Source organism: Schistocerca nitens, chromosome 5 (assembly GCF_023898315.1).
Source record: "Schistocerca nitens isolate TAMUIC-IGC-003100 chromosome 5, iqSchNite1.1, whole genome shotgun sequence".
In the NCBI taxonomy this organism is placed as follows: domain Eukaryota; kingdom Metazoa; phylum Arthropoda; class Insecta; order Orthoptera; family Acrididae; genus Schistocerca; species Schistocerca nitens.
In genome coordinates this window covers 737,517,861-737,532,876 of record NC_064618.1, presented here as the reverse complement: position 1 = coordinate 737,532,876, position 15,016 = coordinate 737,517,861, and the positions used below count along the sequence as shown (strand labels likewise).

The following is a 15,016-nucleotide window of genomic DNA, read 5'->3' as shown; positions in this document are numbered from 1 at the left end:
GCGAGTATTATATGAACTTATTGCAACATTTCGGCGAAGAAATCAAGCAAAAATGGCCGAATTTGGCGAAGAAGAAAGTGTTGTTTCTTCAGGACAGTGCACCAGCTCACAAGTCCGTTATTGCAATGGCAAAATTAATGAATTAAAGTGTGAATTGCTACTTCATGCAACCTGTTCACCAGATTTAGCCCCCTTGAATTATTTTCTGTTCCCAAACTTGAAAAAACGGCTCGGTGGTCGAAGATTTTCAACAAATAAAGATGTGATGTCAGCAGTTAATGGCTATTTTGAGGAGTTAAGACAGTTCTCATAAAAAAAAAGGTATCAAACTTATTTAACATCACTGGAAAAAGTGTATAGAGCTTAAAGGAGATTGTGTTGAAAAATAAATACATTTTTTCCAAAATTTTTGTGTTTTTTCTTTGTTGGGTCAGGTACTTATGGGACCACCCTCATAAATCTTTTGGGCAAAATTAATTGAGGACAGGCTAAAATTTGTAGTTGGATATCATGCTCAGAAGTAGCTGAGGACTTTATAGAAGATTATAATCCTTTTTTTTTTAATTTGATTTATAATTTGATTGGCCACATTGGACCACTTGAGTCATTCCATGTTCACTTTCTCTTTGAAGATTGGACTACTTGCTTCTTGCGCTCAGCCCAGTACTTTACATTCGTTCAGAACACAATTTTCTTAACTCATCTGAAATCTCTACCGGTCTTCTGTGCATCATTTCTGCTGAAAATTTATGATTCATAAGGAGAGTATTAATTTTGTTTTTGCTCTCTGCATCAGTAATTCTAAGTCCGACTGCTTCAAGATCTTGCTGAATTTCTTTGACCCACTGTCCTCCTGTCTTCTTTCCAAGACTTTTCATCACTACTTGTTTTAAAATCCTGTTGTCAGGCACTCGTAAGACTTGAAAGAAATATGAGATTCTTTTCTGCTTCATTGTCACAATAGACAGTTTGATTAGGGAGGATTCTCCAGAATCCATCAACCTGGTATTTTTTATTGATGCACATTCTGATAATTCTCCATTCAGTCTTGAGGAGTTGATCAGTTCTTCTTTCATTTTTAATTTGGAACAGAATTTCACAAGCATAAGTTGCTTACAGGAGAGTTACAGTTTTGTAATGTTAGGTCGTAGTGTCTATTGAGAGGCATTTATTATTATATGATGACCAGGTTAGAAATTGTGATTTTTTCATTTGGTTGGATCTATTTATCCATGTTGCTTCCTCACCCAAGTTGTGCAAAATAATTTCTCCGAGATATTTAAATTGTGGAACTGTGTTAATTGCATGATCATTTATGAAGATTTGATCTATGCAAAGAGGTTTCATGGGCATGATTTCAGTTTTCTCAGAGGATATTTGTAATCGTATTTTTGAGGCAATTTTCTGGAGCCTTGTGATCTAAGCACGAACTTCTTCCATGTCAAGGGCTAAGAGAGCTAAATCATCAGCAAACCCAAGGCAGTTTTCTCTTATTGCTGGTTTTCCTCCAATTTTAATTTTACATGGATTTTCTTTTTGCCAGATTGTCATGATGTGATCGAGGACCACATTGAAAAGCAAAGGGGACAATCCATCACCTTGTCTGAGTTCTGTTTTTATTGTGAAAGCTTTTGACATATCTCCTCTAAACTTGACATTTGAATTTGTGTTAGTTAAAGTTAGCTGAATGAGTCTTAACAGTTTGGGATGGAGGCCATATGATCTAAGGATTTGTGGAAGTTTGGGTCTATGAAAACTATCATATGCTTTTTTAAAATCCATGATTGAGATGAATAACTGTTTGTTTCTATACTTCTAATATACCATTAGTAAAGAAAGTCATACCCAGTATTTTTTGTAGGGGGGGATATGCAGTTTTCATATGCTACCATATAAGTGTTTTGACAATGTTACTGAAATAATCTCTTCCAAATTCTGAAGGTGGCAAGGGTCAAATACAGGGTGCAAAAGGCTATTTACAATTTGTACAGAAACCAGATGGAAGGGAAGCAATGGTTGGGAAGGGAGTGAGACAGATTTGTAGCCTATCCCCAATGTTATTAGTTCTGTATATTGAGGAAGCAGTCAAGGAAACAAAAGAAAATTTGGGGTAGGAATTAAAATCCATGGAGAAGAAATAAAAACTTTGAGGCTTGCCGATGGCATTGTAATTCTGTCAGAGCCAGCAAAGGACCTGGAAGAGCAGTTGGATGGAATGGACAGTGTCTTGAAAGGAGGATATAAGATGAACATCAACAAAAGCAAAATGAGGGTAATGGAATGTAGTCGAATTAAATCAGGTGATGCTGAGGGAATTAGATTAGGAAATGAGACACTCAAAGTAGTAGATGAGTTTTGCTATTTGGGTAGAAAAATACCTGATGATGGTCGAAGTAGGGAGGATATGAAATGTAGATTGGGAATGGCAAGAAAGGCGTTGTTAACATCGAGTATAGATTTAAATGTCAGAAAGTGTTTTATGAACATATTTGTGTGGAGTGTAGCCATTTATGGATTTGAAACATGGATGATGAATAGTTTAGACAAGAAGAGAATAGAAGCTCTCGAAATGTGGTGCTACAGGAGAATGCTGAAGATTAGATGGGTAGATCACATAACTAGTGAGGAGGTACTGAATAGAATTGGGGAGAAGAGGAATTTGTGATACAACTTGACTAGAAGAAGGGATCAGTTGGTAGGACATGTTCTGAGGCATCAAGTGATTCCCAGTTTAGTATTGGAGGGCAACACATTCAGAAGGATGTAGGGATGTAGGATGCAATAGTTCTGGGAAATAAAGAAGCTTGCACAGGATAGAGTACCATGGAGAACTGCATCAAACCAGTCTCTATCAAACCAGTCTCTGGACTGAAGACCAACAACAACCGTGTAAGTTTGAGAACAATGAATCTGTATCATTTAGACACACATGATTTCTGTTGCTGATATATGTTACACAAATTTTCTTGTAGAGGAGGTATTAACTCAGCGTTTTAAGAAAAATGCATCAAATGAGAATTATGGACAATAGTTATTAAATGAGTGCAATTTGTCAATGTTATGTTACAAATATTAGTATTTCAACTACTTTATCTGCTTTAATATTACATCTCTAATAGTGAGTTTATAAAATTGCTGCAACAGAAGAGACCTTAAAACCGTGTTCATCACAAAATAAAAATTTCAGTATGGAATGGAAATATATTTATTATCTTTCAATATCAGTACATTATTATTCATCTATATGTATAGAATTGATGTAATCAGAACACAAGCAACATTTCTTCTGATTTTATAAGTAATTAGTGTTTGTCCTTTGTCCGAATTCCAGGCTGTAAAGACAAATATGCAGAGTGAACTGCTGGCAGTTCTCTCACAGGTAACTCAACAGGTGCAAGACCATTCTTCATCAAATGCCCCACTCCAGCTGCCTACTTCCAACATTCCAGTGCTGACATCTGTACCATCAACTGGTCCTGCATTTCTGCTGGAGCTGTTCAGTTCTGTGTTTGTACAACTGAGATGTATCACAACTGCTCATGCTTCATTGTTACACATTTTTTCTTGCATTGCTGAAAAACATCACGTCGATGTCCACCTGTATGAAATGGCTGATGTCTGGTCAAAAATGCAAGCTGTTGTAAGTAAAAACTGTGCAGTTCTTTCTGAGATTAGTGCTGTCCTCTGTTTTAGTGCATTTTTTTTTTTTTTTTTACATGTTTTATTCTTATATTGCCATCCAAATGTTTAGCATCTTCATTGGGGTTGTATTTAATACCGTGAATGTTATATTTGGCTGTATTTATTTTATTGAAGTGATGTTTTATGCTGCATGCAAGCCTGTTGTTGGCTTAATCTTATTACAATCTTTGTACTCATACTGAGTGACAATCTAAAATTTACGACAGCAAGTTTTTTGGAGAAATCTAAGTGTTCATTAAAAGGGAAATCTACATGGTTGTGATATTCCACTGCTTCTTTACTGTAATGTTGCTTTATTTCAGCACACTTGCCAATATCTTCTGTTCAAACTTCATCTCTTGAAGTGCTGCAGTTACTGCTGAAGTTAAGTGTACAATTCAGCATCCAATTCTTGAAATAAATATGATGTGTCTCATAAACAACATATTATATATATATTGTACTCTCATTTACAGTGACTGTGCATAACAAAGTTGCTTCTTTATTCGGAACCTCACAAATACATTGATAAGGACTGTGTCCAAATCCAGTCTTAGTTAACAGATTCCAATTGAATATGTCGATAACAAGTTTTCTCCTGTCCCTGTGAGGTCATAGGGAATGTTATGACTGCTCTTTCTCTGTGGCTCGCATATCATCTCCAAGGCAAAACTTGACAACACTGAATAAACTGCCAACCAACAGGTACCATGAACATAGTAAGATATGTATTGTTGTCCCAGCTTGCAGATGTGCTGTGTCCATCCAGTTCATAATTGTATGTGCGTAAATTAAATATACATCCAGACAGTAGGTTATCCTAATTCATTACCTAAATGAACTGTATATAGCGGTTATTATCTTGTGTCGGTTTGGTAAATGCTTGTGCAACACAGCACATCACCAAATTCCTCCCCGTAGGTGAGTGATGCCATTACTACTGTGAAACGTCAACAAACAGTAAACATTCAAAGTGCAAAATTAGGTTTAACCTTCTTGACTAAAAGTATCATAGTTTACATCTGTTTGATGTATAATCAGAGTTACAATTGCATCTCATTTGTAATAAATATGCTGATGTATGTTCACTACTTATGGAATACCCTACAGTGAATTATGAACCATTAATCATAGACATGTATGTGCCTGAACTTCACTTTAAGTTTTTAACCCCTCTACCAGGCAGTTATTCTTTTACTACTGATATGGAATGCCAGTAACAATCATTTAACAGCTTCACAATATTTCTTTGCTTAGTCTCTTGAATTACTCATTATTAGGACCTACAATCCAGTAGACATTTTGTGTAACCCTCCATACTTTATCTAATCAAAAATTTTTCTTCTGGAACTCAGGCTTTTCTAACAAAGCTCATAAAATGTTTTGGAAATTGCTAGGCATGTGCTACACCTGTGGCAAGTCTTCGAATACAGGTTTTAATAAATGGATATGAGAAGGTTCCATGATGGAGACTGTTGAATATGAGAAAGAGGGAGGATAGCCGAGGTGCTCCAGGAGGGGAAGAAAGACAGAAAGAAAGGCAGGAAAATAAAGGCTAAGGAAGTTATAACATAATAAAGAAAGAAGATAGACCCCGAAGATTGGTACCCAGCCCAGCCCACAGCCCAAGGATCACACCCTCGGAAGTTCTTTGCTGAAGGATTGGAGAATTTGCCAATTCTGCAGAATGAGCTGCAATGGCTTCTCCACACCAGGTCCCAAAAAGTGGTTCTGTCACCTTACTATTGACACCTAGTGGGGACGGTAGTGACATGACACAGTAATCATCTTTTCCACTGAAAACCCGACATTGAAATTAAACACACACTAAATTACCCATCACTCACTAAAAAATTCCTATAAAATCATATCTGTGTTACTAATCTCATTAAAAAATAGACATTTCTTTAGGAAACTCTACAAAACTTACAAAGCTATTATAATATACCAATTAATGATGAATACTTAAATAAATGTTGTTATGCTATATACAGAGAGATAAAATACAAATGTTCTTCTGGATGAGACTACATGAGTTAACATAGAAAAATTTATTTTTGTAGGTATTCATTTACTGTGTAAAAGTAGTGATCAACCAAGTACGACTTCAATTTAGATTTGAAGTGACCAATGTTTTGTATGTGTTTAATGGTATCTGGTAAGGCATTGTATAGTTTGATACTAGGATGGATAAGACCGTTTTGAAATAACTTTGTGTTGGCGCTTTGAACATGTACATCCAATTGTTGTCTTGTATCATAGCTGTGTATTGTGTGATTTTGAGTGATGAGTGGTCTTTAAATACATTCTATTTTCAAGTGTGTGTGTGTATATATATATATATATATATATATATATATATATATATATATATATATATATATATATATATATATAACAGAGGGAAACATTCCACGTGGAAAAAATATATCTAAAAAGAAAGATGATGAGACTTACCAAACAAAAGCGCTGGCAGGTCGATAGACACACAAACAAACACAAATATACACACAAAATTCAAGCTTTCGCAACAAACTGTTGCCTCATCAGGAAAGAGGGAAGGAGAGGGAAAGACGAAAGGATGTGGGTTTTAAGGGAGAGGGTAAGGAGTCATTCCAATCCCGGGAGCGGAAAGACTTACCTTAGGGGGAAAAAAGGACAGGTATACACTCGCACACACACACATATCCATCCACACATACAGACACAAGCAGACATATTTAAATATGTCTGCTTGTGTCTGTATGTGTGGATGGATATGTGTGTGTGTGCGAGTGTATACCTGTCCTTTTTTCCCCCTAAGGTAAGTCTTTCCGCTCCCGGGATTGGAATGACTCCTTACCCTCTCCCTTAAAACCCACATCCTTTCGTCTTTCCCTCTCCTTCCCTCTTTCCTGATGAGGCAACAGTTTGTTGCGAAAGCTTGAATTTTGTGTGTATATTTGTGTTTGTTTGTGTGTCTATCGACCTGCCAGCGCTTTTGTTTGGTAAGTCTCTATATATATATATATATATATATATATATATATATATATATATATATATATATATATATATATGCAAGGAAGTGGCAGGATCATCCTTTTTTGAAACAGTGGTCTACATGATTTGTGATTATCTAACACCTTCCATTATTCTTATAAATTTTTGAATGTTTTGATGGCATCTCCAGAATTTCCCCAGAACGTAATCTCATACCGGAGGTGAGAGTGTACAACTGCATAATATACACACTGAAGAGTGTTGTAGCTGGTACAGTTTTTTAATGTATGTATCGCAAAACAAGAAGTACTTAATTTTTTGTTCATTTGCTCAATATGTGCTTTCCATTTCAAGTTGTCTTGTAGATGCAGTCCAAGAAAGTTGGTTCAGGCTGTTTTGGCAGTTGTCTCTAGATTCGGTGATATCAGATTTTTTGTTTGTGCATTGTTTATATCCATAGCTACAGTTTTTCCAGTGTTTATTATTAAGTCATTGTCCTCAAAGTAACATGTTAGCCTGTCAGTGGCTTCTCTTATGTTTTTTACAAGAGTTTCTTCTGAGTTTCCTGTAATTAGAGCACTCGTATCATCAGCGAATTGAAATATTTTACTGCTGTCATTGCTTATGTAAAGGTCATTTACATAGAGTAAGAACACAGTAGGACCCATTACTGATCCTTGTGGCACTCCATATTTAACAGTCAGTAGCTTGGAATTATATTTCCTAGTGACATTATCCCTTTCCTGATCTATTTCCACGTATTGTTCCCTGTTCATAAGATAGAAGCTGAGCCAGTTGTTAGCCCTTGACAAATCTAAGAATATGCCCATGGTAAGTTTTTTGTTGTCTAATGCTATCAGTGCCTCTAATAGAAAGGAGTGAACTGCTGATTCGGTTGAACGGTTTGTTCTAAATCCATGTTGAGATACTGACAGAATGCCATTATCCTCTAAGAAGTCCGTTAGTCTCTTATTGAAGAGCCGTTCTAATATTTTTGAGAAAACAGACATAAGTGCCAATGGTCTATAGTTGGAAATATCATCTTTTTTTTCCTTTCTTGTATAATGGCTTCACTTTTTCTATTTTCAAACATGAAGGAAAAGTTCCTGTAGTAAAATGTAGGTTACGTAGTTAAGGGCTCAGTGATAAAGTCCCCACATTGCTTTATAATGAAATCAGGAATATCATCTACGCCTGCAGAGTGTTTCATTTTGAGACTTTTTATTGTAACCAGTACTACTTCTGCATTTGTTGGGTACAGAAACATTGATTTGCTTGAGACTTTTCTCCCTGTTTCTGTATGCTGTTTTCTATTAGAGGTCTGTTGTAGTAGTTTCTCTGTTACATTTATAAAGGGACTGATGATCACAGTAGTTAAGTCCCATAGTGCTCAGAGCCATTTTACATTTATAAAATAGTTATTAAACTTATTAGCTACTTCCTGTGGGTTATTAATGTTTTCCAAGCCAGCCTTTAATACTATATTATTAACTCTATTTTTGTAAGATTTGGTTTCTTTCTTTACAACTTGCAAGATTGCTTTGGTTCTGTTTGAAGCATCTTCTATGTATTTGTCATTGTCTCGTTTCTTTGCCCCCTTTATTATTTTAATTAAGATAAATTTATATTTTTTTAAAGTAACTGTCAAACTCCTGAGTTGTGTTGTAGCTTCTTGCAATATTGTTAAGGTACCGTTTTCTAGCCAAAGATATCCTTATACCACTAGTAATCCACTTGTTGCTTTAAGTGGTTTGGGTTGTTGTGGCTTTCAATGGAAAAGCAAGATCAAAATAACATTTAAAAATATTCATGAATGTCTGAAACTTATCAGAAATATTTTCTGTACTATACAGTAGCTCCCATGATTCTTGTTGGAGATAATTCTGGAATGTTTGTACTGCAGTATTACTGAAAGTTCTGCCCATGTGTGTAGTCTTTCTCTTATAATTATAGGATGGATTAGTGTTTACACAAAAGCTTATAGCCTATGCATGATGGTCTGCCAGTCCAGCTTTAATTACAACTGATTTATATTTTGTTTTGGAGCTCATTGTTATTTGGTCTATAGTAGTACTAGAATGATTCGTTTCACATGTAGGGGAGTTGATTGTAATCTCCAAATTATTGGCTGTTAATGTGTTCATCAGCTCAGATTTTGAATTGCTTCACTTATTAAAGTCAATATTTTGGGTCTCCACATATAAGAACTGTTTTTCGATTTGTTACTACTTTATTTAGTAAAGTATCAAATCGAGTGTTGAATTTTTTTAGGTGGGTATCTGGAGACCTATATAAACATATTACAATTAATTTGAATGCTGGAATTTCTATGCCTAATATTTCAAAATCTTTCTCAGTGTTTAAGGATTCAACATTGTCTAAGTTATTGAATTTGATATCTTTCTTTATGTATATGCAGTTCCCTCCATGTGTAAACTGATTTCTACAAGTTTGTGCTGCTAACACATAATCTGTTATTGTCACTGTCTTTAACAAATTTTCTTTCAGCCAGTGTTCAGTTAAGCAAAGTATATTAACATATCTGAGTTCACTTGATAGCAAGATTTCCAGCTCTCTTACTTTATTCCTAAGTGACTGTATATTCTGATGAAGAAGAGTGACCTGTGAGATTTTAAGTTTGTTCTGATTGTACTTGGTTGACCACTTACCTTTATTTCTGAATTTAAATTATGTGGGAAATCTTCATCTTGAAGTGTGAGTTGGTTTTTTCCATTGGTCATTAGAAAATGTTCTGATGGTGAAAGGGGGCAGTTCTCCATCTCTTTGGTCATTTTACTTGTGTGGTCGATTTTGAGGTGGTGTCTGTTTTTGCTGCAAGGACTGCTACTGGAGGTGGTGGTGATAGCTGCACTAGCTATCCTAATTTGGTCTTCAGGCTTTTTGGGAATAAAAAATTTTTGTAGATGACATGGTCGCCTTACATTTCTTCTCATTGAAATTGCTGAACTTCCTCCTGTTGTTGGGGTGGTAGTAGTTGATTGTTGGTGTTCACTGATACATGTAAAATTAGATGTCCTTGGTGATACTTTTGAGACTGGATCCACTGATGTCCTTATTGGGTCTCCTGTGGGTACTGCTTCTGGTTTCCAGTGCCCAGTTCTTCTTGTTGTATCTTGAATATCTTCAGATGTGGAACTTGGTTCAGTTGCTTTTTTTGGGTTAGATGCTTTTGCTGGTATCACAGCCTGGTTTAGTCAATGGTAGTTTTGTTTTGCTGTGTCTTCTTTGAGTGAGGAAGGTGTAGTACAGTTCTTTATTGCGGCTCCTCGTTTATCTTTCATAACTATTGAGTTGGATAAGTCCGTTTTTGCTGCTGATTTTTCTTGTGTTTTCACTGTCATATTTGCTGAAAGGTCTTCACATTGTATGTATGTTAGAGCTGGTATTTGCAGATTGGCACCTACTGCTAGCTGTAAATGTCTACATAATTTCTTTTTGCCTTCCATTTGCAAGTGAAGTCCAGGCCTTATTGGCCAAAAGCCTATATTGTGACAATCTTTTTGTTGTGCCTATCTGCGACTCAGTGTATCCCCTATATGGTGAGTGGCAACTTTCCTTTACATAATATTGTTACATTCCATTCTGGATTTTCCATTGTTTCATTTCTGAAGAATAGCATACATGTTGATATCATTTACAACTCATATCTTGCCATTCTATACATATATATTGAGTTAAACTATTACCACTATATCCCATATTCATACCTGACTTCTAATTTGTCTTCTGTGCTGTATTTATTTTAAACCTCTGTGGTTAATTACTCACTACTGTAACTCCTTGTGTATGTTCCAGCACACTTACCTGAAAGTTCGCCCATCATGTTTACACTTTATAGCTAAAGACTTTCTAGTGCACGGAATAACTTAGCATTGTTTGTACTACGAAACTATATATGATTGTTAAGGGTTAAGCATGTAATAATAAGATGGAAGACATTTTGTTGAGTCTGAATTTTGTTCTCGTACTGGTCGGTAGAGAAGGAAAAGTTCCTTAATCGATGTGGAGGTATAAGGGCTGTAAAAAGGAGAGAGAGAGAGAAGGTAAATACAATTTATTCAAAACAAATATCTCCCAAGTGTAACGTCTTGTCATTTCCTATAACAAAAAATTGCAAGGTCTAATCTGAGCCTTTCCTGAATAACAGCGAAGAACATTTATGTTATCATATATTTTCTTCGTTTGACCACGGTTGAGATTCGCATGTTTCTTTTTGTTACGCGACGTGTTACGAATATTTTCATTATACGCGCAAAAGTGCACACAGCTTTAATCGAACATGCGCCTTTCGGAAACGATAACTTTTAATCAGTACGATTACGCGAATACCGTCCAAATCGCAACCGTGATCGCAAAAGTGTTTCCTGGACCAAATAATTCTTATAAAATATATACTGAATATAACAGAGGGAAACATTCCACGTGGAAAAAATATATCTAAAAAGAAAGATGATGAGACTTACCAAACAAAAGCGCTGGCAGGTCGATAGACACACAAACAAACACAAATATACACACAAAATTCAAGCTTTCGCAACAAACTGTTGCCTCATCAGGAAAGAGGGAAGGAGAGGGAAAGACGAAAGGATGTGGGTTTTAAGGGAGAGGGTAAGGAGTCATTCCAATCCCGGGAGCGGAAAGACTTACCTTAGGGGGAAAAAAGGACAGGTATACACTCGCACACACACACATATCCATCCACACATACAGACACAAGCAGACATATTTAAAGACCAATCATTTTTCTTCGTGGCAAAGTGATATTTCCAGCAGAGAGTACGGGTGTAGGACAATAAATCTTTGACGAGGGCTGTTTGGTTGAATCTGGGAGTGGGGCTGAAGGTGAGGCCTTTGGATAGGACAGAGGTTTCGGATTGGGAGAGCGGTTTGGAGGAAAGGTTAACTACTGAATTAGGGTGTTGTGGTTCCAGATTGTGTTGAAAGGAATTTTGAGGTTTTGGAGGGAGTGGAGCTGGAAGTGGGAGATTGAGTAGATGGGAGAGACTGGGTTTGTGTGCAATGAGAGGTGGTTGAGGTTTGCTGGAAAGGTTGTGAAGGGTGAGTGAGTTGCCTTTCCGGAGGTGGGAAACCAGGAGATTGGATAGTTTTTTGAGGTGGAGGGTGGCATGCTGTTCTAATTTACGGTTGGCCTGTAGGAGGATGCTCTGAACAGCCGGTGTGGATGTGGGAGAGGAAAGATTAAGGACTTTTATTAAGGATAGGAGTTGACGGGTGTGTTCATGGGCTGAGTTGATGTGTAGGTGAAGGATTAGGTGGGTGAGGGCAATGGATTGTTCAGTTTGGAACTGGTATAGGGACTGATGGAAGGAAGGGTTGCAGCCAGAGATGGGAACTTTAAGTGTGAGGCCTTTGGGGGTAATGCCAAATGTCAGACAAGCCTGAGAAAATAGAATATGGGAGCGTAATCTGGCTAGGGCGAAGGCATGTCTGCGGAGGGAATGTAAATAAAACTTAATGGGGTCGTTGTGGGGGTGTTGTGCGGGTGACATGGTACTAGAAGGTCGAAAGTGTAACGTGAGGCTGAAATGAAAATGCATATAAAAATATGTGGGGAGAGATAAAGGTGAAGTAGAAAGCAAATGGAGATCTGGTGTGAAAAGAGGGGAAAAGGGGTTGGTTGGAGCTGGGTTATGTTGATCCTGTGGTGAAATAGTGTAGGTAGAAAACGATGTGCATTAAGGTTAGGTGGTTGTGTTGCCGCCAAAACACGTTAAAGGGTGGAGAAATTCGGGAAAATTTCGAAAAAACTACGTGAGGATGTATTAAAAGTAGTGGTATGGTGGTGGCAGATTATGGAAATGAGGCCAACAATTGTCTGGTGGAGAAATAATAACGTTAAAACCTGTGGGAAGCGGCTAAAAATGATCGGTGATGTGAAAAAACGGAAATCGAAATAAAGCAAAAGTTATTAAAACTAGCCGAAAAGGTTGTTTAATAGCTGAAAGGAACTGTTTGTGAACTAGAAACGGTGGATTTTATAGCAGTAGCGGAAGAAAAAATTTTTTTGGTTATGGTTTGGAAGTGGGTTACGTATTATTACGTATTGTTGAGTATATATCGGCGGGATAAAATTGTATAGTGGATTACGGTAAAAAGCAGAAGGTGAATACAAAGGGAAACTACTGGCAAAAACAGAAGGAGGAAATAAGACGACAGAAAAGACCTCGAAATGTAACAGTGACAATAACAAACGTCATTGTTGGGTTCAAATTAATGATATGAATATAACAGAGGGAAACATTCCACGTGGAAAAAATATATCTAAAAAGAAAGATGATGAGACTTACCAAACAAAAGCGCTGGCAGGTCGATAGACACACAAACAAACACAAATATACACACAAAATTCAAGCTTTCGCAACAAACTGTTGCCTCATCAGGAAAGAGGGAAGGAGAGGGAAAGACGAAAGGATGTGGGTTTTAAGGGAGAGGGTAAGGAGTCATTCCAATCCCGGGAGCGGAAAGACTTACCTTAGGGGGAAAAAAGGACAGGTATACACTCGCACACACACACATATCCATCCACACATACAGACACAAGCAGACATATTTAAATATGTGTGTGTGTGCGAGTGTATACCTGTCCTTTTTTCCCCCTAAGGTAAGTCTTTCCGCTCCCGGGATTGGAATGACTCCTTACCCTCTCCCTTAAAACCCACATCCTTTCGTCTTTCCCTCTCCTTCCCTCTTTCCTGATGAGGCAACAGTTTGTTGCGAAAGCTTGAATTTTGTGTGTATATTTGTGTTTGTTTGTGTGTCTATCGACCTGCCAGCGCTTTTGTTTGGTAAGTCTCATCATCTTTCTTTTTAGATATAAAATATATACTGAAATGTACTTAATTGCCCCCTCTGTTTATTGATTGTATAGCCACTGAATTGCTATTTATTTATTTAATGGGATAATAATAATTATTAGAAAAGGGTGGCAATTTTACTTAAGCATTGATTTTACTCTTTCGATTGTTGCGAGTCAGCGATAGTGCAATGCTGCTCGCTTTGGAGAATGGTCGAAATAGAGAGGATTTAAAATGTAGACTGGCAATGGCAAGGAAAGCATTTCTGAAGAAGAGAAATTTGTTAACATCGAGTATAGATTTAAGTGTCAGGAAGTCGTTTCTGAAAGTATTTGTATGGAGTGTAGCCATGTATGGAAGTGAAACGTGGACGATAAATAGTTTAGACAAAAAGAGAATAGAAGCTTTTGAAATGTGGTGCTACAGAAGAATGCTGAAGATTAGATGGGCAGATCACATAACTGACGAGGAGGTATTGAATAGGATTGGGGAGAAGAGAAGTTTGTGGCCCAACTTGACCAGAAGAAGGGATCGGTTGGTAGGACATGTTCTGAGGCATCAAGGGATCACCAATTTAGTATTGGAGGGCAATGTGGAGGGTAAAAATCGTAGAGGGAGACCAAGAGATGAATACACTAAGCAGATTCAGAAGGATGTAGGTTGCAGTAGGTACTGGGAGATGAAGAAGCTTGCACAGGATAGAGTAGCATGGAGAGCTGCATCAAACCAGTCTCAGGACTGAAGACCACAACAACAACAGCTAAAGGTATATCCGCATTGATTCCCCTTTTCAAAAGGGGTGGAGTGAAACTCCAGCATCACACAGAAAAAAAATAACGTACCTAGGTTCTGCAGTCCATTTACTGGCTATTGTACCACTTGACGCGGCTGGAAATCTGAGAATGTTTTATTAACGGATATCGCCGCGAAAGCATGCGTTTGTGTGTGTGTGTGTGTGTGTGTGTGTGTGTGTGTGTGTGTGTGTGTGTGTGTGTGTGTGTATTAGTTATCTTGTTGCTTTTGAAGTATAGGATAGTTAACAGTAATTGCAGTCCTAAAGAAGATGGGGAAAGAAGTAAGAGACTCCTATATGGAAACCTAAAGCTGAGAAATATAGCAGATAACTAATGCCACAATAAAGAAAAAGACTAAGCAGTTCAACACAGATCCTATAAAGCTTGCTAGAATCTTACAGCAACTAGATGCCAAGGTAAAGTGGAATCATTGTTTAGGTTGGGCTGTGTCTCTGAAAGTAAGTGTGCCGTTGACGCTGCTGCAGCAGGTTGACGAGCTGCAGCTCCGATCTGTGATGGTTGCTGTAGACCCACGTAGCGTTAATACAGTTGAAGCCCTCCATAGTCATTGTTGAAAATCTTCCATCCCATGGTCTTGTTAACTTCTTCTCCATCATAATTGTTCATTGACTACTTAAACCACGTCAAAATTCTCAATTTGCAGTGCTATAAATTGCGTTTGCACTGCAGTGTAATCTTGGAATGTTGACCCCTGCCGCTGCA

The 15,016-nt window shown here is 37.3% G+C and overlaps 1 protein-coding gene across 1 annotated transcript in view; it reads left to right on the top strand.

Moving 5' to 3' along the window:
• Positions 1 to 15,016, top strand: part of LOC126260965 (exocyst complex component 4) — a 239,737-nt gene that overhangs the window by 99,857 nt on the left and 124,864 nt on the right. The window contains exon 7 of the mRNA XM_049958489.1: positions 3,332 to 3,640. Coding sequence (XP_049814446.1) covers positions 3,332 to 3,640 — 309 coding nt within the window. The remainder of the gene's footprint in view (positions 1 to 3,331; positions 3,641 to 15,016) is intronic.